This window comes from Bombina bombina, chromosome 5 (assembly GCF_027579735.1).
Source record: "Bombina bombina isolate aBomBom1 chromosome 5, aBomBom1.pri, whole genome shotgun sequence".
Lineage (NCBI taxonomy): Eukaryota > Metazoa > Chordata > Amphibia > Anura > Bombinatoridae > Bombina > Bombina bombina.
In genome coordinates, this window is record NC_069503.1 from 56896378 (window position 1) to 56921382 (window position 25005).

The 25005-nt window shown below is 37.8% G+C and overlaps 1 protein-coding gene across 1 annotated transcript; it reads left to right on the top strand.

Annotated features, from left to right (window-relative positions):
- Positions 1-4964: 4964 nt before the first annotated feature.
- LOC128659837 (gastrula zinc finger protein XlCGF26.1-like) lies at positions 4965-18080 on the top strand. Its single transcript, XM_053713410.1, has 3 exons — positions 4965-5162; positions 14591-14706; positions 16110-18080. Exon 3 carries the CDS (start codon positions 16160-16162, stop codon positions 17630-17632), a length of 1473 nt encoding a protein of 490 aa, XP_053569385.1. The 5' UTR covers positions 4965-5162; positions 14591-14706; positions 16110-16159; the 3' UTR covers positions 17633-18080.
- Positions 18081-25005: the final 6925 nt, after the last annotated feature.

Sequence of the window (25005 nt, forward strand, 5' to 3'; positions counted from 1 at the left end):
TGTACAGACTAGGGAGTGTTGTTAACCCTTGCACCCACGGAACTAAATCACAAGCTGGCCTGGTGTGGCTAGATTGCGATATATTAGTGAGCGTAGAAGTGGTCTGATAACCCTTTCTGTGCCAAATAAGTGACTGGCGCAGGGTTGGATAACCCTGGTTCGTCACATAAGGTAACCACTGTGACTGTCATTTATATGGTAACCCCTGTGACTGTCATTTATAAGGTAACCACTGTGACTGTCATTTATAAGGTAACCACTGTGACTGTCATTTATATGGTAACCCCTGTGACTGTCATTTATAAGGTAACCACAGTGAGTGTCATTTATAAGGTAACCACAGTGAGTGTCATTTATAAAGTAACCACTGTGACTGTCATTTATAAGGTAACCACTGTGACTGTCATTTATAAGGTAACCACTGTGACAGTCATTTATAAGGTAATCACTGTGACTGTCATTTATAAGGTAATCACTGTGACTGTCATTTATAAGGTAACCACTGTGACTGTCATTTATAAGGTAACCACTGTGACAGTCATTTATAAGGTAACCACTGTGACTATCATTTATAAAGTAACCACTGTGAATGAACATTTAGTACAAGAAAGCTGCAAAATGTACAAGGCTGAAGTTGTCTTCTTATTTAGTCAGCTTCTTATTCTGTAACTGATTGCAATTTGTAAAATAAAGATATCTACAGTTATTTTTATTTTAAATAAAATAATACACTTTCTAAAAACCTAAACAAAATTACATTTTATAGAAAAAAAAATCATCTTATATTGCAATAAACAGATGGCAAACATAGCATAATTTTGAGTAACTGATATTTTAAATGGGTTAAAATCCTGTGGGCCACTCATTTATAAGTGGATATATACAGGGTGTGAACCCCATCATACAACAGACGTTATCAGCCTGTCCCAACGCTCTTTATGGCAAACAAATTGGTGACAACCTTGTCACTTCATATATTTTGTAATCGCCCCAAAAAAGAAAAAAGAAAACCCCTATTTGGCACACACTTAAACACATAGGTAGATCCACAGAAAGGGAGCAAAAAAATAAATAAAACTTAACTTTTACTATCAAATCGTTGAGGCTCTAAGAAAGCCCAGGTGAAACGTGCATTAGTCGTTCGCCTGTCTGTGAGTAATCTGGACATGGTTATACTTTATTTGTGTGCTCTCTGTGATTGATATACAGGTAATTCTGGTCATTCCTTAGTCACTGCAAGCCGTACCTTTTGCACAATAATTGTAAGCAGCTGCCTACCAAGAGATCATCTGATAAGCCCCACCCTTCACCCACCTATGTGGGTAGCACCAAATCATAGTCAGTAGTTTTTTAGGGATCTTTTTCTATCTCGGTGGACATCTTACAATGGGCTCTGACAGTGTTGGAATCTGCTTAAGTTTGCAAACTTAGAGCCTCAACGATTATTGTCTTATTTTAAAATAGACAATTGTAGTGTGTTTAATCCAGATGCTCCAAGATTTGTAGTTTAATATTTGACAGTAAAAGTTGTTTTATTTTTTTGGTTCCCTTTCTGCGGATCTACCTATGTGTTTAAGTGTGTGCGAAATAGTGGTTTTCTTTTTCTTTGGGATTACACTGTATACCAACCACTAGGGCACACCCTGCACTCCCCTAAGGAATATGAGTGTATGGGTTATAGATTGAACCATCATTTTGATGAATAAGGCAGTTCTTATACCTATCTCATTGATATACACTTCATATATTTTTTTTTATACCTTTTCTGAATAAGTAACTGGTATTTTAAAAGGGTTAAAATCCTTTGGGCCATTCATTTCTGTGTGGATACATACACGGCGTGAAGCCCTTTATTGGATAAACATGTTTTCAGCCTGGACCAATGGTTTCTATGGCAAAAAAACTATTGCCAACCTTGCCACTTCATTTGACCTTTTCTAAATAAATAACTGGTATTTCAAATGGCTTAAAATCCTTTGGGCCACTCTTTACTGTGTGGATATATACCAGGAGTGAGTCCCTTCATAGCATAAATATGTTCTTAGCCTGGCTCAATGCTGTTTGTAGCAAACAAACTGGTGTCAACATTGCCAACTCATATATTTTTACTTTTCTGAATAAGTAACTGGTATTTGAAAAGGGTTAAAATCCTTTGGACCACTCACTTTTTTGTGGATATATACAGGGCGTGAACCTCTCCATAGAATAAACATGTTCTCACCCTGGTCCAACACTTTTTGAAGCAAACAAACTGGTGACAACCTTGTCATCTCATATATTTGACCTTCTACTAAAAAGGAATCAGATATTTTAAAAGGGTAAAAATACTTTGGGCCCTCATTACTGTGTGGATATATACAAGGAGTGAGTCCCTTCATATACAAGGAGTGAGCCCCTTCATAGAATAAACATGTTTTCAGCCTGGCTCAAAGCTTTTTGTAGCAAACAAACTTGTGCCAACGTGGTCATCTCATATAATTACCTTTTCTGAATAAGTAACTAGTATTTTGAAAGGGTAAAATACTTTTGGCAACTCATTTCTGTGTGGATATATACAGAACGTGAGCCCCATCATAGGAGAGACTTTCTCAGCCTGGCCCAATGCTATGTATGGCAAATAAACTGGTGCCAACCTTGCCACTTTATATATTTTACCTTTTCTAAGTAGTATTTTAAAACTGTTAAAATCCTTTGGGCCACTGATTTCTGTGTGGTTATATAGGGTGTGAGCCCCTTTGTACAATCCAAGTGTTTTCAGACTGTCCCAAAGATTTATATGGCAAATAAACCCTCTAAATAGCAGTAACTTATTTAGAAAAGGTAAAATATGTGATTTGACAAGGTCGGCACTAGTTTGTTTGTCATAAAAAGCGTTGGGCCAGGCTGAGAACATGTCTGTGCTATAAAGGGGCTCATGCCCTGTATATATCCACACAGAAATGAGTGGCCCACAGGATTTTAACCCTTTTAAAATACCACTTATTCAGAAAAGGTAAAATATATGAAGTGGCAAGGTTGTCACCAATTTGTTTGCCATAATGAGCGTTGGGCCAGGCTGACAACATGTCTGTCCTATTAAGGGTTCATGCCTTGTATATTCCACACATAAATGAGTGGCCCAAAATATTTCAATTTTTTTAAAGTGACCAGTTACTTATTCAGAAAAGGTAAAATATATGAAGTGGCACGGTTGTCACCAATTTGTTTGCCATAATGAGCGTTGGGCCAGGCTGACAACATGTCTGTCCTATTAAGGGTTCATGCCTTGTATATTTAACACATAAATGAGTGGCCCAAAGTATTTTAACCCTTTTATAATGACCAGTTACATATTCAGAAATGTAAAATATATGAGATGGCAAGTTTGGCACAAGCTTGTTTGCTATTAACATCATTGGGCCAGGCTAAAAACATGCTTATCCCATGAAGGGCTTCATGCCGTGTATGTATCCACACAAAAAATCATGGGCCAAAGGATTTTAACCCTTTTAAATTACCAGTTACTTATTCAGAAAAGTTAAAATATATGAGATGGCAAGTTTGGCACAAGTTTGTTTGCTATAAAAAGCATTGGGCCAGGCTAAACATATGTCTATTCTATAAATGGTGTTAAAGCCCTGTATATATCTACACAGAAATGAGTGACCCAAAGAATTTTAACCTTTTTAAAATACCAATTACTTATTCAGAAAAGGTAAAATATATGAAGTGGCAAGGTTGGCACCAATTTGTTTGCAATAAAGGGAGCTGGGCCAGGCTGATAGCATGTCTATTCTATAATAGGTCACGCCTTGTGTATAGATACACACATAAAGGAGTGGCGCAAAGAATTATATTCTTTTTTAAATACCAATGACTTATTTAGAAAAGGTTAAATATATAAAGTGGTAAGGTTGGCACCAATTTGTTTGCCATAAAGAGCGTTGGACAAGGCTGATAACGTCTGTCCCATGAAGAGGCTCACGCCTTGTATATTCCACACATAAATGAGTGGCGCAAAGGATTTTAACCCTTTTATAATATCAGTTACTTATTAGAAACAATCAAAATTATGCCATGATTGCCATCTGTTTATTGCAATATAAGTTGTTGTTCTTTTATAAAATGTAAGTTTGTTTAGGTTTTTGGAAAGTGTATTATTTTATTTAAAATAAAAATAATGCTAGATATCTTTATTTTGCAAATTGTAATCAGTTGCAGAATAAGTAGCTGACTGAATAAGAATCCAACTTCAGATTTGTACATTTTTCAGCTTTCTTGTCATTCACAGTGGTTACCTTATAAGTGGCAGTCACAGTGGTTACCTTATAAGTGACAGTCACAGTGTTTACCTTATAAATGACAATCAGCATAAACCACTGTGAGTGAACATTAAAGGGACACTGAACCCAAAATTTTTCTTTCGTTATTCAGATAGAGCATGCTATTTTAAGCAACTTTCTAATTTACTCCTATTATCAAATTTTCTTCATTCTCTTGGTATGTTTATTTGAAAAGCAAGAATGTAAGTTTAGATGCCGGCCCATTTTTGGTGAACAACCTGGGTTGTCCTTGCTGATTGGACAGCACCAATAAACAAGTGCTGTCCATGGTACTGAACCAAAAATTTGCTGGCTCCTTAGCTTAGATGCCTTCTTTTTCAAATAAAGATAGCAAGAGAACAAAGAAAATTTGATAATAGGGTGTAAATTAGAAATTTGCTTAAAATTTCATGCTCTATGTGAATCATGAAAGAAAATGTTTGGGTTCAGTGTCCCTTTAACCTCTTAAGGACATATGATGGAATTTTTCCGTCATAAAACAATTGAGCAAACTGAAAGCTGTGTCCATAAAGGGTTAAGAACAAGAAAGCTGCAAAATGTTTTGTTTTCATAATGATTGTCTATAGGTTGTTTGTTACATTAAAGTTGATTAAAAAAAAAAAGCTTTGAGTGGAGGTCACATGTTTCCTGTCTAGCGTGGAGCTCCAGTCTGCAGCTAGACTACTTTGGCTAGACTACTTTGGCTCCAGTCTGCAGCTAGACACTGAGTCCTTTGTATTTTCTTTTCTTATTGGCTTCTGCTTAACATGTGACTTCTCAGCATGTATTCTGGGAGATGTAGTTCAGTATTGAGCAGACCTTTGTTCCCCTCCCATTTACTTCCTGTGCAGCTGCTGCTGGGTGAGTGAGTCAGGCTTTCTGTATTGTGTGATAAAACGTTTTAGTCACTTTCTGGTCTTCTTAAAAAGTTTATAATTATTATAAATGTTCTTTTAATGCTTGTTATTCATCTACTTGTGCCAGGCAATGGTATAGTAAGTGCTGTTTCTCTCTGTGCTAGTGAAGGGTTAATACACACTGTGCTGCTCTCTGTGCTAGTGAAGGGTTAATACACACTGTGTACCTATCTGTGCTAGTGAAGGGCTAATACCCACTACATATTTCTGTGCTAGTGAAGGGGTTTAATACACACTGTGCTGTTCACTGTGCTAGTGAAGGAGTTAATGTACACTGTTCTATCTGTGCTACTGAAGGGTTAATGCATACTGTGCTGCTCTCTGCTAATGAAGGGGTTAATACATACTGTGCTGCTCTCTGTACTAGTGAAGGGTTAATACACTCTGTGCTGCTCTCTGTGGTAGGGAAGGGTTAATACACTCTGTGCTAATGAAGGGTGAATACACACTGTGCTGCTCTTTGTGCTAGTGAAGGGTTAATACACACTGTGCTGCTCTCTGTGCTAGTGAAGGGGTTAATGAACTCTGGAAGGGGATAATACACTCTGTGCTACTCTTTGTGATATTGAAGAGTTGATTCACAAAGTGTTGCTTTCTGTGCTGGTAAAGAGAGCTAATATACACTGTAATGCTCTCTGTGCCAGTGAAGGGTTAATACACACTGTGCTGCTCTCTGTGCCAGTGAATGGTTCATACACACTGTGCTGCTCTCTGTGCTAGTGAAGGATTAAAACACACTGTGCAGCTCTCTGTGCAAGTGAAGGGTTAATACACACTGTGCTGCTCTCTGTGCTAGTGAAGGGTTAATAGACACTGTGCTGCTCTCTGTGCTAGTGAAGGGTTAATAGACACTGTGCTGCTCTCTGTGCTATTGAAGGGTTAATACACACTGTGCAGCTCTCTGTGCTATTGAAGGGTTAATACACACCGTGCTGCTCTCTGTGCTAGTGAAGGGTTAATATACACTTTGATTCTTCTGCTTATAATTTCAGTTTTTTTCATTATTAAGATTAAAACTTTTGATTTTGGTTGTGGATCAATTTTTCAGCGGAATTGGCTGTCTTTATTTTTATCCCTCCCTCTCTAGTAACTCTTGCGTGGATTTCCACATCTTGGGTATTTTCTATCCCATACGTCACTAGCTCATGGACTCTTGCCAATTACATGAAAGAAAACATAATTTATGTAAGAATTTACCTGATAAATTAATTTATTTCATATTGGCAAGAGTCCATGAGACCCACCCTTTTTATGGTGGTTATGATTTTTTTGTATAAAGCACAATTATTCCAATTCCTTGTTGATGCTTTCACTCCTTTCTTATCACCCCACTTCTGGGTGTGGTGGGGGTGTATTTATAGGCATTTTGAGGTTTGGGAAACTTTGCCCCTCTTGGTAGGAATGTATATCCCATACGTCACTAGCTCATGGACCTTGCCAATATGAAAGAAATTAATTTATCAGGTAAATTCTTACATAAATTATGCTTTCAGGCGTGATTGTTCCAGTTCCTCTAAAGGAACTGGGTTTGAGGTTCTATTCAAATCTATTCATTGTACCAAAGACAGAAAACTCTTTCAGGCCAGTTCTGGATCTGAAACTTCTAAATCATTTTGTAAGAGTCCCAACTTTCAAGATGGTGACTATAAGGACTATTTTGCCTTTTTTTCAGCAAGGGCATTTTATGTCCACAATAGACTTACAGGATGCTTATCTTCATATTCCGATTCATCCAGACCATTATCGGTTTCTGAGATTCTTTTTTCTAGACAAGCATTACCAGTTTTCCAGTCTTCCATTTGGCCTAGCGATGGCTTCAAGAATCTTTTCCAAGGTTCTCGGTGCCCTTCTATCTGTAATCAGAGAGCAGGGTATTGCATCCTTATTTGGATGATATCTTGGTACTAGCTCAGTCTTTTCATTTAGCAGAATCTCACATGAAACAACTTGTGTGGTTTCTTCAAAAGCATGGTTGGATGATCAATTTACAAAATAGTTTTTTGATTCCTCTAACAAGGGTCTCAATCGTTCTCTTTAGTGGCTATGTGCATGGAGGTTTTAGGTCTTATGACTGCAGCATCGGATGCAATCCCCTTTGCTCATTTTCATATGAGACCTCTGCAGCTTTGCATGCTGAATCAGTGGTGCAGGGATTATACTCGTATATCACAGTTGATATACTTAGATCCCAACATTCAATGCTCTCTGTCTTGGTGGATGGACAATCATTGTATTGTTCGAGGGGCCTCTTTTGCTTGCCCTTAATGGACTGTGATCTCAACGGAAGCAAGTTTTACAGGTTGGGGAGCTGTCTGAGGATCTCTGATAGCACAATGGGTTTGGAAACCTCAGGAGGCGAGGTTACCAATCAATATTTTAGAACGTGCAATTTTCAGAGCTCTTCAGACTTGGCCTCTATTAAAGAGAGAACTTTTCATTCGTTTTCAGACAGACAATATCAACAGGGGCATATGTCAATCATCAGGGAGGGACTTGCAGTGCTTTAGCAATGAAAGAAGTATCTCGGATACTTTTTTCAGCGGAGGCCAACTCTTGTCTAATTTCTGCAACTCATATTCCAGGTGTAGACAATTGGGAAGCGGATTATCGCAGTCATCAGACTTTGCATCCGGGGAAGTGGTCTCTTCATCCAGATGTGTTTCATCAGATTGTACAGATGTGTGGTCTTCCGGAAATAGATCTGATGGCCTCTTGTTTAAACAAGAAACTTTCCAGATATCTTTCCAGATCCAAAGATCTTCAGGCTGAGATGGTGGATGTTTTAGCAGTTCCTTGGTTTTACGAACCTGCTTATATTTTTCCACCTCTAGTTCTTCTTCCAAGGGTGATTTCAAAGATCATATTGGAACAATCTCATGTGTTTCTGGTAGCACCAGCATGGCCTCACAGGTTCTGGCATGCGGATCTTGTCTGGATGTCCAGTTGCCAGCCTTGGCCACTTCCTTTCAGGCCAGACCTTCTGTCTCAAGGGACATTTTTCCATAAGGATCTCAAATCTCTAAACTTGATGGTATGGAAATTGAACGCTTAGTTCTTAGTCATAGAGATTTCTCTGACTAAGTGATTAGCACTATGTTACAGGCTCTTAAGTCTGTTTCGAGAGAGATTTATTATCGGGTTTGGAAAACCTATATTTCATGGTGTTCCTCTCATAATTTTTCTTGGCATTATTTCAGAATTCCTTGTATTTTACAGTTTCTTCAAGATGGTTTGGATAAAGGTTTGTCTGCAAATGCTTTGAAGGGACAAATTTCTGGTCTTTCTGTTTTGTTTCATCGAAAGATTGCTAGACTTCCTGATATTCACTGTTTTGTTCAGGCTTGGTTCGTATCAAACCTGTTATTAAGTCTATTTCTCCTCCTTGGAGTCTTAATTTGGTTTTTAGGGATTTTGCAGGCTCCTCCTTTTGAACCTATGCATTCTTTGGATATTAAACTACTTTCTTGAAAAGTGTTATTTCTTTTGGCTATCTCTTCTGCTAGAAGAGTTTCTGAATTGTCTGGTCTTTCTTGTGAATCTTCTACAGACTTTGTTTAAATTTTTGCCTAAGGTTGTGAATTCTAACAACATTAGTAGATAAATTGTTGTTCCTTCTTTGTGTCCTAATCTTAAGAATTCTCTTGAGAGATCTCTACATTCTTTAGATGTAGTTAGAGCTTTGAAATACTATGTTGAGGCTAATAAGAATTTTAGGAAGACTTCTAGTCTATTTGTTGTTTTCGTTGGTTCTAGGAAAGGTCAGAAAGCCTCTGCCATATCCTTGGCATCTTGGTTGAAACTTTTGATTCACAAAGCTTATTTGGAGGTGGGGCAGTCTCCGCCTCAGAGAATTACAGCTTATTCTACTAGATCAGTTGCCACTTCTTGGGCTTTTAAGAATGGAGCTTCAGTTGATCAAATTTGCAAAGCAGCAACTTGGTCTTTGCATACTTTTACAACATTTTACCATTTTGATGTGTTTGCTTTTTCAGAAGCAGTCATTGGTAGAAAAGTTCTTAAGGCAGCTGTCTCAGATTGATTCTTCTACTTATGTTTTAAGTTTTTTTAAATTTTAGAAAAATTAATTATTATTTTGGTTTCATTTTCTCAGCAGAATTAGCTGTTTTTATTTTTTCCCTCCCTTTCTAGTGACGTCTCCGTGGTTTCCCACATCTTGGGTATTATATCCCATACGTCACTAGCTCATGGACTCTTGCCAATTACATAAAAAATAAAACATAATTTATGTAAGAACTTGCCTGATAAATTAAAGGGACACTGAACCAAATTTTTTTCTTTCATGATTCAGATAGAGCATGGAAATTTAAGCAACTTTCTAATTTACTCCTATTATCAATTTTTCTTCGTTCTCTTGGTATCTTTATTTGAAAAAAGAAGGCATCTAAGCTTTTTTTTTTGGTTCAGAACATTTTTATTGGTGGATGAATTTATCCACCAATCATCAAGGACAACCCAGGTTGTTCACCAAAAATGGGCCGGCATCTAAACTTACATTCTTGCATTTCAAATAAAGATACCAAGAGAATAAAGAAAATTTGATAATAGGAGTAAATTAGAAATTTGCTTAAAATTTCATGCTCTATCTGAATCACAAAAGAAAAAAATTTGGGTACAGTGTCCCTTTAATGTCTTTTATATTGGCAAGAATCCATAAGACCCACCCCTTTTTTATGGTGGTTATGATTTTTTTAGTATAAAAGCACATTATTTTTCTAGTTCCTCTTTTTATATGCTTTTTTACTCCTTTTTACACCTCACTACTTGGCTATGCATTAAACTGAAGTGTGTGTGTGTGTGGTGGGAGGTGCATTTATAGGCATTTTGAGGTTTGGGGAACTTTACCCCCTCCTGGTAGGAATGTATATCCCATACGTCACTAGCTCATGGACTCTTGCCAATATGAAAGAAATGAATTTATCAGGTAAATTCTTACATAAATTATTTTTAATCATGTTTGTTATGTGATCCAACCTGCTTATGTGCCGTGTTACTTAGGCTAGGAACATAACGACCTTGGAAGTGACGCAGCCTTTTTTTCTGGACCACTCAGGGCACCTGGTGACCGGGCATGGTCACGTTTTGACTCTCCATTTCGGTGTTCCTGATCATGTGGTGATGGAAAATTTCTGGTCCGCTGGTGTCTGGGTCCTAGGAGGTGGTGATTGCCCCAGCCATTGTGGGTGTCAGGTGCCATTTACTTTTCCTATTTGGTCCGTTTTTTGTATTCAATAGCCCAGTTATGGAGAATTCTGATAATAGTGGAGACGAAGTCTCTCGTGAGGAATACGATTTGGCCTGGGTGATACATGCCCTTCAGTTATGTTCAGAATGCCGTTTTAGAGTGCTCAATTCCTCGGGATCGGGGATTCAAGAAGCCGCTGAGCCATTCGTCTCTGGGGTTCTGTCCCCTGAGTGGCTAGTTCCCTACTACCTACTCTTACTACACATGCAGGTAACCCAGATTTTGCTTATTCACTGGAAGGGGGATTGTGCCCCCCCCCCCCCGAGGTTATGGCATAATGTCCATTATTATGGTGCTGGTGCATCTGCAGCTACCAGAAGTGTGCTTACGATATTGTACATGTTCCGTTGACAGGGGCTCTTCAGGCATGGGATGGCCTGTTAAGCTCTGGGGGAACGACTGTCCCTGAGGCATCATGGAGTCAACCTTCGGGGTCAGGGTCGTCTGCTGCTCTGGTGAGGATATGCTTTGCCTTTCGTTATAGACTGGCGCTCCTTCGTGTCCTACTGAGACACATTCTGGCATTGTTGGAGGATCCCATCCTTAACGGATATGGGAATTCTCAGTCTTCTACTTCGAATGACTCGCAGAATTGGCTATATGAGGATCACGTAATCTTTTTATAGCTTTGTTTAGTGAGTATCTTTTCCAGTCCTGAGCTGGAAGAACATGATCCCGTTCCTGCAGGTGTGTTTGTTCTTCTTGGGCGATAACCTACGGGTTGCCTTATTTTTATTTTAATCTGGTTAGGGTGATTTTTTATTTTGAGCTCATGTTATGTTTTCCTTCAGGAATTTTTCTGACATAGATGCTCGCGATTGTATATCACTCCGTTTTACTTCTACGGAAGTTTGTTTGTGTGAGGACATGTTAGTCCTATGTTTGTCTGCTGTTTAGTCTCCATTTCTGGGGGTAACTAATTGCGGCCTTGACAGTATCGACCTTGTGTTTCAGGCTGGTCCTGGTTGGTTTCGGATCCTTCTGTATTGATGTCTATTGCAGACAACTGCACCTATCTGCCTGGCTGGTCCAGTTGAGGTGCACTATTATTTGTATTTCCTTATTTTTTATTTTGATAGGTTCAGCTAAGCTTTCTGAGAGGACCTGAGGGTCCGCAAGGCATGGGGGATTGATTCAGTCCTTGTTATCCTTTTTAGCTGGTCGACTGGGACTCGGTGGAGTTCCGCTGCAACACACTCTGTTGTTTCCGTCATTTCATCGTAATATAGAGTGTTTCCCTCCCCGTTTGGGTTGGAAGTTTAGAGGACTCAGGGCCTCCTTGCCGCTGGTTCCTGGCAGTTCTTGCCTTTAGGGGCTCCTTGGACTTGTTCCTTTTGCAGTTCTCTTCCTTCGGGTTAAGATTTCTGGACCTTGTCCGTTTCTCCTTAGCGGTTTTGACCGCCTTTATAGGGAGGGCCGTGTGGCTTTTCCTACTTCAGGAGTTTGTTTTTTCAAAATCAGGGAGGTTAGGTTGTGAGGTCTCCTTCCCCGAGCTTTGCTTAGAGGTTTTTCTGCCGGGGTTGGGATGCTTTGCATTCTTTTTCATTGGGTATGGTCCTCTGGTTGCATACTCTGTGGGGATATGGAGTCTAGCCTTTTGTCCTACTCGCTCTTCGGGTACTTTGTCCTCAATGTTATCCCTTGGATTCTAGAGTCTTGGCGTGCCTCTGTTGTGCCCTATCTTTTTTTTTTTTTGGAGTGTTGGACTTCTGTAAAGGAGGTTCTCTTCTCTTTGGGTGAAATTTCTGAGTGAGTCTTGTCCCCGTTCTCTGGGTTAGTCCGGTTATTCCCCTGTGAGGTCTGATTTTTCAGAGGGCATATTTGTGTTCCCTAGGGTGTGGTTTGTTTTAAGCAATTCTGGGGCTCAGGCCTATAGTTTTGTTTGGGATCTTTCTGAAGGTCCGGAATTTTATGATCCTGTGGCTGCTCGGGGCTAAGGAATGGCTTGCTAAGTCTGCTAGCAGCTTGGCCAGGTTCTGGGCGCTCTCGGCTATCCTACTTATGGTTTGCCTTGTCATTTGAACGATGTATATTTTCTTTTGTGGGGAGTTCTTTCAGTGCTCTTAAGGACTTCTGGATGATTTTCATTCAGCTTTTCATTTTCAGCAGACTTGACTAATGCCTTGTGAGCATGTACTCTGTTCTTATAGGTGTCCTTCCCTTTGGGGGGGTTGTTTTTCCTTCTTATGAAGGGGGGTTCCTCTCTCTGGAGGGTTGTTGTCCTTTCCTGTGTGCAGGAAGTTGGAACAGGTATTTTTAGCCTGTAAGGATGAGCAGTTTGCTTTTCTGGGGCTTGTGCTGTTCCTTCTATGGAGATTGGAAACTCTATATTGAGACTGTCAGTTCTAATGGGTTTTCATAGGAATCTTCAACATTTGTGATGTTCATCTTCTATGGGGTTTTCTTTGACAGTACTTATTTGGGAGATCTGGGGTTAGCACCCGAGTTCTGTTGGGGTGACAGAGTTCACCCCATTCCGTCCTTCCCTAGGGGTTGGTATTTGGGGTCCTTTCTGTTCCTTTGTTTTTTTTCAGACTTGCCTGTTGCTTGGGCTGTTCTGGTGTGGAGCAGGATCTGAAATATGTGTCCGTCCTCTGGTCTTTTGGTCGGTGAGCCTCCTTGAGGTTCTGTGCTTTCTCTATGTTCATGATTTTTGAGAAGGACCGATGGCTTTCAGACAGCCTGTGGTGTGCCCACTGTTTAGTGGATGTTTAGCAGTCTGACAATAGGGTTTGATATCTCTTTTTTTCAGCTGCTTTTACTTGTTTGCAAGTATTGCTTTCTGAGTCATCCTGGTATGACTGTGGCGTGTGGGTTGTCTCAGTGGTTCGCTTGCATGTGTTCGGTCTCTGAATATTTCGATATTGTGAGTTTTCTGTGACTTAAGGACTCTGTCCTTAGTTGTCTGTTAAGATGTGGTTGCATTTTGTATTTAGGAGAACTTTTCTTCTCGGTTTCTGTTCCCGGTCTTAACCTTGTGGTTTTTGTGTAATCCGGGGTCTTGGAAGCCTGCTGTTTTGGTCTAGTGGTTAGATTAGTGGCTTCACTTCTTGAGGTTGAGAGTTGGCATACCCTCTGTGGGTACTGAGATTCTCGTTACCTGCCTGTTTCTCAAGACTGTTTCGGGTCTCTGTGTGCTTGGCTTGGTTCTCGGAGTTCCCTTTAATATTTGGAAACGGTTGCACTATGATTGGGGTCCCTTCGAGGATCCTTAGTTTTCTCTTTTTTGGGGGCTTTCTTTTTTTGGGGGTTTGATCTTTTTTTCTAGTAAGGGGTGGATTGTTGGGGACCAACTGCTGGGTGACAGTGTCTCATGGAGGCAGGTTGGCTCAGTCGTGTCCATTTCTGCGGTCTCTAGCTAGGCTTCTGGACTATCTGCGGGCAGTGTCCTTAGGGCCTTTTCCCTTTTTTCAAAGTTTTCTTGGCTTCAGATGAATCAGGTTTTTTTGGGCTAGGGTTTATAGGCCTGGTGTCCTCAGAATGGGCCACCTTTTGTACCCGTTTTTGCATTCAGTGTCCTCTATAGCTTGGGTATTGTTTTCCCAAAAGTAATGACTGCAGCTGTGAACTCTAGTCCACTTCTACTGTTCCTTGATCCTTGGCGGAATGACTGGGGGATGAGGGAAGTGGGAGGGGTATTTAAACTTTTGGCTGGGGTGTCTTTGCCTCCTCCTGGTGGCCAGGTTCTAATTTCCCAAAAGTAATGAATTCAGCTGTGGACTCTTTCCATCTGAAGAAAAGAAAATTATCAGGTAAGCATAATTAATGTTTTTTAACATTTCTTTCAGGAGAAAATATTGTTTCATATAAATGACAGAAAACAAAGATTATAATATATTTGTAAAGTTGTGATATGGCCCCACTTACATAGATTTTCTACAATTATGTTGTATAGATCTGGGAAGATTCATATTTAAGAGGCAATTATAACACCCATATAGATAACTGTACTAAATGCTTGTGGTGACTAAACAGCACATATGTAATAACCTAAACAGCTGATCTGTATCACATGAATTGTTGTGTGCCTTTAATTATACCATACGTACATTTAATCAGAACCATTATTTATTATTATCTGTCTAAACCATTTAATATACTTTTTACAGACACGGCCAGAGCACTGAGAGATATCAGGTATTGATGTAACTGAAGTGAATAAGGGAACCTTCTTCCTGAGCACAGACATTGGAGCCTGTTATCAGCATGAATTCATATGTGTTAGGTGAGTAAAATAGATATTATGCTGATTTTAATTACTGGGAAAATAGAATAGATCACTCATTAAACAAATATAAACTATTATATTTATATCTGCATCTTTTAAGAACATTTGTGTCAGTGACGTTATAAAGATGGAGCAACCTCCATTGAGCTGAGGAGGAAGGCAAAAAAATACTACTCCCCCTCTGTCCTTTTAGACAGACCATGTCCAACAACTGCCTGACCTCACCCCCTGACCTGGTTCTGTACTCAGAACACCTGCAACTCCATCTTCCCCTGCCCTGACCTCGCTCATGGAACACCCATAACTACACTTATGCCTACCTTGTTCCCATGTGTGGAACACCCACAACTCCCCCAGTGTTCCCCACCCCAGAACCACCACTGATTTGTGTGCTTACTTTTACAGTGAGTATTATGAAACTAATATCGTTTTTGGCTGTTTATATAAATAGAACAACCACAGCCAAAAGATAAAGATTATCATAAGGTCACTGCTTCTTACCCTCTCAAAACATCTCACACTGATGATTAGTCTGTGATGATTAAGACATCATGTTCTCACCCAACTGGGTGAGCATGTGCTGGGCAGGGCTGTATGTGCATTTGCTTGTGCAATTTTAAATGAGGATGGTGGATGCCACCTCTCTTGCCCAGAATACAGATGTACTTGTTCCCTGGCTGAGAATATTATCCACACGCACCTTGTTTAATGCGGCCCTGTAACTTGTTTTCATCAGTAATCTGTCATTTAGTTTACTGTGATGTAGTAATGTTTACATTTGATGTCATGCTTTTTAATTTGTTATTTACAGGTAAATAAATTTAAAAATACAGAACGGAAGACATTTTTGAGTATAAAAATTTTTTTTTTTATTGAGATGGATTGTTTTCAATTTTTTTTATTGAATAAAAAATAATTGCATACATAAAGCAAAATGAAAGCAATACATTAAATATTTACAGCATATCTCTTTAGTGTTGTACATTAGTGTTCGTATTCCTCATTTTTAATCCCCTATTTAGTGATATAGGTCTCTCTTGGACCCTTTATGTTGTTTTAGACAGAGACCAGGGGTTAGTGTTGAACATAAAGAAACTTAAATAGATACACAAAGGAAAATTGCAGAATCCAAAACTGGGTGCACTTTCAATAATTAACTTATAGAAATGAACATCTAACTTTTGTCATTATATAAAAGGATCATATAATCCATCAAAGGTCTGACGTGGTATTCTTACATATTTATCCTCACCAAATTATCATGTATAGTTGTACATTGTTCAAGTAAAACTTTTTTATATGCCTTATAAGAGTTAGAAATATATAAGTAGTTTTGCATGAGATTATATTATAAAGAATAAACAGTCTTATTTCTCTTTATGCCATTTCTTTTTATGTAGACAAACACGTGAATAGTTAATTTCCATCCTTCACTACGGAAAGCATCAGAATGATGCCGCAAACTCCAATAGTCTTAGACACCAATGACTATTCACAAACATTGGGGATATCACAGCAGATATTTAAAGAAGATGTTGAATTGGCAGGAACTGGGCAGCAATCATTGTGTACAGAGAGTAATTTAGTCATCAAACAAGAGGACAACATTTATGAGTTATCTAGTGAAATTATTATCCCTGAGGATAAACCACCCACATTTACTCCGTTTTCAAAACATATTAAAGAAGGGAAAAGTCTACAGTCTAACGAAATGATTCATACAAAGGAGAAACATTTCAAATCTACAGAATGTGAGAAAAGCTTTAGATGGAAGTCTCATCTACTAGAACCCCACAAAATTCACACACGTGAGAAACCACACACATGTCCTGAGTGCGGCAAATGTTTTAAACTAATGGCTCATCTGAAAGCGCACGAAAGGATTCACACAGGAGAAAAGCCATTCACATGTGTAGAGTGTGGAAAAAACTTTACACAAAAGAGTAATCTGAAAACTCATGAAAGGATTCACACAGGAGAAAAGTCTTACACATGTACAGAGTGTGGAAAAAGTTTTATAAAAATGAAATTTCTGAAAACTCATGAAATGATTCACACAGGAGAAAAGCCGTTCACATGTACAGAGTGTGGAAAATGTTTTACAGAAAAGAGTAAACTGAAAACTCATGAAAGGATTCATACAGGAGAAAAGCCTTACACATGTACAGAGTGTGGAAAAAGTTTTACACAAATGAGTAGTCTGAAATACCATAAAATGAGTCAGATAGGGGAAAAGCCATTCACATGTACAGAGTGTGGAAAAAGTTTTATACAAAAGAGTAATCTGAAAAAGCATGAAAGGATTCACACAGGGGAAATGCCTTTCACATGTACAGAGTGTGGAAAATGTTTTACAGAAAAGAGTACTATGAAAAAACATGAAAGGATTCACACTGAAGAAAAGTCGTTCACATGTACAGAATGTGGAAAAAGTTTTACACAAATGAATTGTCTGAAAATTCATGAAAGGAGTCACACAGGAGAAAAACCTTTCACATGTACAGAGTGTGGAAAAAGTTTTACACAAATGGGTCATCTGAAATATCATGAAAGGAGTCACACAGGGGAAAAGCCTTTTACTTGTAGAGAGTGTGGCAAAAGTTTTACACAAATGAGTAATCTGAAATATCATAAAAGGATTCACACAGGGGAAAAGCCTTTCACATGTACAGAGTGTGGAAAATGTTTTACACAAATGAGTGATCTGAAATATCATAAAAGGATTCACACAGGGGAAAAGCCTTTCACATGTACAGAGTGTGGAAAAAGTTTTACAAAAATGAGTAATCTGAAAAAACATGAAAGGATTCACACAGGGGAAAAGCTTTTCACATGTACAGAGTGTGGAAAATGTTTTACGCATAAGAGTACTCTGAAAACTCATGAAAGAATTCACAAGGGAAGAAACCTTTCACATGTTTAGAAAGTGGAAAAAAGGTTTTTATTGAAGTCAGGTATCACAAAACACCAAATATTTACACACAAATAAACTTTATATACACAGTGTACAAACCTTTTTACAATTATCCTAAAGAGGACAAACTCTCTAAATAGAAGCATCACAAAGGATCCTATTGTAAATAATACTTTCTATATTCCAGTTATAAAAGCCCCAGATTGGAGGTGCTCTCCTGCTGTCCTTTGTTCCTCTGTATATGTGCACCTCAGTTTCTCTCATATCAATGTTATAGAATACAAACACCACACAGGAATATACAAATCTGTCCTCATACTGACCAGTTTACACAGCCATTCACCACCAAAGCACCCCCAGTGTTGTTTATTAATATGCCAGTGTTAGGAGTTGTACGTTTGTTTTACATAGGGGAGGAAATAATTACATTTACAGAATAAAGGAATCTTTATATGAATAGAGTGTTAGAGAATTATATAGACAAGAACATCAGTCTCAAATGATTGACATCTGGGAGATATATTTAATGTGCACATCATGTGGATAAACTTTTTCTTATAGCAATAAATGCTTAGCATTGTACATGTTATATACCAGAGGAATTACTGAGGGGAAACTGATTTTATTTAATGAGACACAATATCAGTAACCAGTACATACGTGATCATAATCAGTATAATTTAAATGGCTACTATAACCTACATGTATACTGGGTATGTGATATGTATGTCATGTAACTTGATATTATGTCTGTTAGATGTTTTCATGTTAGTTAGAAGTCACAAGAACTGATAATAGCACATACCGTATACAGGTAGCCCTCAGTTTACGCCGGGGTTAGGTTCCAGAAGGAATCGTTGTAAAACGGAACTGTTGTAAATTGAAACCCAGTTTATAATGTAAGTCAAAGGGAAGTGAGGGAATTAGGTTCCAGGCCCCTCTCAAAATTGTCATAAGTAAAACCTAATACATTATTTTTAAAGCTTTGAAATTAAGACGTTAAATGATAAACAGCATTATAAACCTAAATAATAACACAACAGACTGTATCATCAAACTAAGTTTAATAAACAAAAACATTTTTTTACTTGCATTTTTCTGCAAACAGTTCTCTGCATTGTTAGCATGTTAGATAATATTGGATCTGCACCTATTCTATGCATTTCAATCTGGAGTGATTAATAGGCAGTTAGGCACCCTCACCTCAAGCAGCTGGACAGGAAGATAATAGGGAAGTGGCTGCTAGATCTTGTTGCTCGATAGCTAAGGTCTGTTCTTTGTACACAGATTCATTTAAATCTGCTAAGCTTGCATAACTTTGCTGCAACACAAGTGGACAGCTCCACCTACTGGCTATTTTAATTAGTGCACTGCTTTTCAATGCTTTTCAATAGCAGTCACATGACTGGAAAAAAAAGGTTGTTATTCTGAAACGGTGCAAATTGAACCGGCGTAAACCGAGTGCCACCTGTGTGTGTGTATATATATATATATATGGAACATTATAAGTCTGATAAATCCCTTTGAAGCAAGAACACAAGTGTTGGGTATATTTATACTATTGTGTGCATATATAATGTAATGCTGCTTTTTACTATATAATGTCAGTATATACCAGTTTATAAATATAATTTATTTATTATTATTCTTTAAAATAACCTCCAATTAATATGTATATACAAAACAATTGAAATTAATATTTATTCCTAAATTCTTGAGATTAGTTAAATTTATAAACACATTGAAATATGTTTTATATAGAAACTAGAATAGATTATGAATCAACTATACACGCTTATGCTGTTATAATATTCTTTACAAAGTAAATCAAAAATATCTCGAAAATGGACCTTACAATGAATCACCTAAAAATATCACAATAAAATACCAGAATCTTCTATAATTAGCCAATAACTCTAATTCAATGCCCAATATGTATTACAAATTTACTCTGCTTAATTTACCACAATCAGAGATTTAAATAGAATAACCAATTTTGAAATATCTCACAATAGCTGCAAATAACTTAAAGGGACAGTCAAGTCAAAAGAAAACTTTCATGTTTCAAATAGGGCATGTAATTTTAAACAACTTTCTAATTTACTTATCACCAATTTTGCTTTGTTTGAAGGCCGCCTCTAATATAAATGCATTTTGATAGTTTTTCACCACTAGAGGGCATTAGTTCACATGTTTCATATAGATAACATTGAGCTCATGCACATGAATTTACCATGGAGACAGCTCTGATTGGCTAAAATTCAAGTCTGTCAAAATAGCTGAAATAAGGGGGCAGTCTGCTGAGGATTAGATACAAGGTAATTACATAGGTAAAACATGTATAATTATAACTGTGTTGGTTATGCAAAACTGGGGAATTGGTAATTAAGGGATTATCTATCTTTTAAAACAACAACAATTCTGGTGTTGACTGTCCCTTTAATAAACACCAGAGAGGTTTACTTACAATAATAAAAGCCTGACTTAGAGATATGAAATACAAAAAACCTTTATCTAGCAAATAAGATTACTTAGCATCAATATGACTAGTTCTAAACTACACAGGATTCTGAACATGAACTTAAAGTACAAAGTCCCCTTTTAAATCACCAGCTTCAATTAAATTATAGCTATAGAATACCTTTGATTTAAAGGGACACCCAAAAAAAATATTTCATGATTTATATAGAGAATACAATTTTAAACAACTTTCTAATTTACTTCTATTATCAAATTTGTTTCATTCTCTTTGTATCATTTGTTGAATGAGCAGCAATGCACTAATGGTTTCTAACTGAACACATGGGTGAGCCATTGACAATCTGTATATATATATATATATGCCTCCACGAATCAGCAGCAAGAATCTAGGTTCTTTGCTGCTTCTGAGCTTGCCTAGATAAATATTTCAGCAAAGGATAACAAAAGAAGGAAGCAAATTAAATAATAGCAGTAATTTGGAAAGTTGTTTAAAATTGCATCATCTGTCTGAATCATGAAAGAATATTTTTGGGTTTCATGTCCCTTTAAATATAAAAGTATGGGGTGGAGCCAAGGCAGGCATAATGGAGGACGTGTGATATGTGAGCTCCAGGTGCAGTGAATAAGAAAAGTGGAGAAAAGGTTATCATAAGCTCCCAGAGGGTCACTAAAGCACCACCGGAGTGTTTATACATCAATCCTCTGTGTTTTATGACCACTCAGTTTGCTCAGTGTAAAAGCTGACATGCAGTCTTTGACGTCTTGCAAGCTGAGGAGAACAAGAACCAAAATGCCGGTCTCTTAAGAATCAGATAAGCTGGAGAGAAAACAGAGGATAAAACTGCAAGGAAGCTGCCACATCACAGGGTAAGGAGTTCAGAGGGGAATATGGCAAGCAATAAATCTACAGGGTGATTGAGGAAGAAAGACAATTTTAAGACGCCATAGCAGGGAATCAGCCACGTGGGAGGTAGCATGTTAATAAAGTGATTATAAACAGCCAGAGAGACTTGAGCAGCAACATGCCTACTATTTAATAAAGACTTTTAACCCTACATGATGTTAATGAATCAGGCTGCAGAGGAAGGATAAGTAAATAAAGCATTAAAATGTGAAAGCTGGATCACAAAATAACACATAAAAAGAAATAGCATTGTATGGTGATATAGCACAGATTGTACCTATCTATAGTACACAGCATATCACCAAAACTACTCAGAAACTTTGGATGGAAGGAAAATAACTTTGACACAGAACATTCACCCTATATAAATCACTCCCTGCAATTTATTTTTCTCCTGTAAACCACTCCGGCTTTGCATGTGACTCCAAAGTGCTGTTAAAACACTAGTGCTGCAGCAGACTTTCTCCCACTTCAGGACATAAGCAGAGGTCTTGCTATCCTTTGTTCAACAGCTAGATCATTTCAAGTGTTCCTCCATTTTATTATATGAGCTATATCATGTCAGTCAGAAGACAAAGTAAACTAAATGCTACAAATAAACCTGCAGCAGCCAATATATTTTTTAAACCTCAGAAAGGAGAAAAGGCTCATGATAAAGAAATTGTTGTAACTGAGGAAGAAATGGAAGAAGTTCTAGAACCAACTTCGCCAGCGGGTAATAATATACCCATTACCAGAAGTGACATAAGGAACCTTGTCTCCAAACAAGACATATCCACAATATTTGACAAAATGTGGGAAAAGCTGGACAACCTCCAGAACACTGTTACAAACAGTCTCACTGAAATCAAACAGGATATTTCGGAACTGGGATCCAGGTTAGAATCCTTGGAAGAAAAAGAAGAAACACTGGAAGAAGACATTACAACCATAACTCAACAAATGGCTGATCAACAACAGGAATTGGCAGACATTAATGACAAGCTGGAAGACCTGGAAAATAGGAGCAGGAGGTGTAATATACGTCTAAAGGGTATCCCTGAAACTATAGTTACAACAGAATTAAGCAATTATCTTCTACAACTATTCCAGGTTATCACAAGCTCTGCTGAGGATGGAAAATTCCAAATGGAAAGGGCACATAGAGCTCTAAGAGCAAAACCAAAGGACACAGAACCACCAAGGGACGTCATAATTAAACTTTTACGCTTCCAAGAAAAAGAAGAAATCATGACTGCAGCTAGAAAAAATCCAACCTTTAAATTTCAGGGCTCAGTCATACAATTTTACCAGGACCTTTGTATCAAAACACTGCAGAAGCGTTCTGCTCTCCGTCCGCTGACACAACTACTGCGAAAAAATCAGATATTATACAGATGGGGATTCCCTTTCGCACTTCACATACACCATGAGGGCAGAACAATCACTATCAAAGAGAAACAAGACATACCAGGTCTCTGCCAACTGCTTAAGCTGGATTGTCCAGAGATTCCAGATAACTCTCAAGACAATACCATAAGACCCACACTGCCATTAAGAGGAACAGCTCAAAGTGAACGTTGGACAAAGGTCTCTAAAAGGAAACAAAGGCCCTGAAGGATTAAAGAGACTGAGAGAACTGACTGATGTTCTTTAACAAGTATAATCTTTCTTTGCCTTACTCCGTGTGGAGGAGTTATTGTCACGGCTCATATTGTGGTAAAAGACTTGAATATCAATCTCCTAGTAGTAAATAATGACACGAGCATAAAGTATATTTATTTATGTCAGTAAAAAGAACATTAAGTAAATTATAAAGAACTGGAGATTGATAAGATATGACTAAATTACACTATACATGACATTAGTTATTATTTTATGTTCCCTCTAGGAATAAAAGATCCACTTTTTCAATTCATTATTATATAAGATACACTATGTAATATTTAGCTGCACACCCACTTAGATAGATTTGATGTTGCAGACAAACAAGAATAACTTGAAGGATTACAGATTGTTTAATAGTTTGTTGTTGTTTAATGTTGAGCTATGTTTTTTATGTTTTTGTTGTTTTTTTGTTTCAAGTACTGTCGAGCAGTGGTCAGGAAAGTTTCTCCATAACAGGATGGACACTAAGAGAGCAGTTGTTAGTCAGAAAAGGGAGGCATTGATGTTCAGGTATGAGGAGGGGAGAGGGAAAATGCTCAATTATGGATTCTAGATGGAAGATAATCTCCCATAATGTAAGAGGTTTGAATACCAATATTAAAAGGAAAACTGCACTTACCCAATATAACAATATGAAGGCTAAAATCATTTTCCTACAGGAGACACATTTTACACACCATCAAATCCCTAAATATTGGGACAAACAATACACGCAACACTTTCACTCCACAACCGATAAAAAGAAAAGAGGAGTATCAATACTTATTCATAATTCCATTCAATTTATAAAAGAAGAGGTGATAAGGGATAAGGAAGGCAGATATCTTATAGTGAGGGGGACTGTGCAAGACAAACAAGTCACACTCTGCAACATATATGCACCTAATGAGCAACAACACAAATTTTTTGATAATCTTTCGCATTTACTGACCCAATGGTCTCAAACCTTGATAATATTGGCTGGGGATTTTAATGTAAACTTAAAGATTTTAAGGGATACTAATACATCTAAACTTACAAATAAACAATTAAGACTTAACTCTATTACCAAATCCATTAGGGGATCTTTAGAGAATCATAATATATATGACACTTGGACGACATTATATGGACAAACAAATGACCACACATACTACTCACCTGCACATAAAACATATACCAAACTCGACTATATATTTATTAGCCAAATTCTATTACCAAACCTAATCTCTTCATCCATTCACGCCTCAGTATGGTCAGACCATTCCATAATACAGATACAACTAAAAGGTCTTATTAATGTAGAAAGACAAAGATCCTGGACATACGACCCTACAATACTAAAGCAACCAGGTATACAAACTAAAATATTAAAGAGTCTGGAAGAGTACTGGAAATTAAACGTAGACCCTGCAATCAACCCAGTAATCATATGGGCTGCACATAAGCCATATATTAGAGGGTTACTTATAAAGGAAAAAGCTTTATATATAAAACAGAGTAGGTTTGCGGTAGCTACCTTGCAACAAGAGATTGAACTCTTGGAAAAGGCACATCAAAATACACTATCCCAACTATCACTAGACACATTGACAAAGAAAAGAAAAGAACTGGCTAAAATTTTATCTGATAATTCAGTGAGGTCCATTAATAAATTAAAAACATACTATTTCCTATATGCAAACAAGCCAGATAGATATCTGGCCCATAAGCTAAGAGAAAGAACAAAATCTTTCACAATAGCACAAATTCAAAAACCAGATGGTACTATGACATCTCATCCGCAAGAAATTACAGAATGTTTTGCCAAATATTATGAATCTCTGTATGATGGGAAGAAGGTGGGTCAATCCCCCCAGATAGAGACCCTAAGAAATAAACTACTAATGTTAGCGAATCTGCCAAAATTAGACAAAGCGGACGCAGAGGCACTGGATGCAGAGATCTCTGCTACTGAGGTGTCTGCAGCTATTAAAGATCTTAAAATAGGAAAGGCAGCAGGTCCCGATGGATTTTCAGGAGACTACTACAAGCTATTTAGAACCAATTTGACTTCCCACCTACATAAATTTTGTAAAGATGTCATGTCGGGCACGCCGGTTCCCTCTGAACTTTTACAGGCCAAGATAGTAGTAATCCCTAAGCCAGGGAAAAACCCCAAAATAGTACAAAATTATAGGCCAATTTCCTTAATTAACCAAGATCTCAAGATTCTCACCAAAATCCTAGCAAACAGGCTTAAACAATACTTACCTTCATTGATCCATCCTGATCAGGTAGGGTTTATTAAAGATAGGGAGGCCCCTGATAATGTAAGACGCATAGTGACGCTGATAGAATATCTGAAGGGAACAGAAACGCCTTCTCTGCT

Excerpts from the sequence above, each read along its gene's own strand:
- LOC128659837 (XM_053713410.1), top strand. The coding sequence starts at position 16,160 with ATGATGCCGCAAACTCCAATAGTCTTAGACACCAATGACTATTCACAA.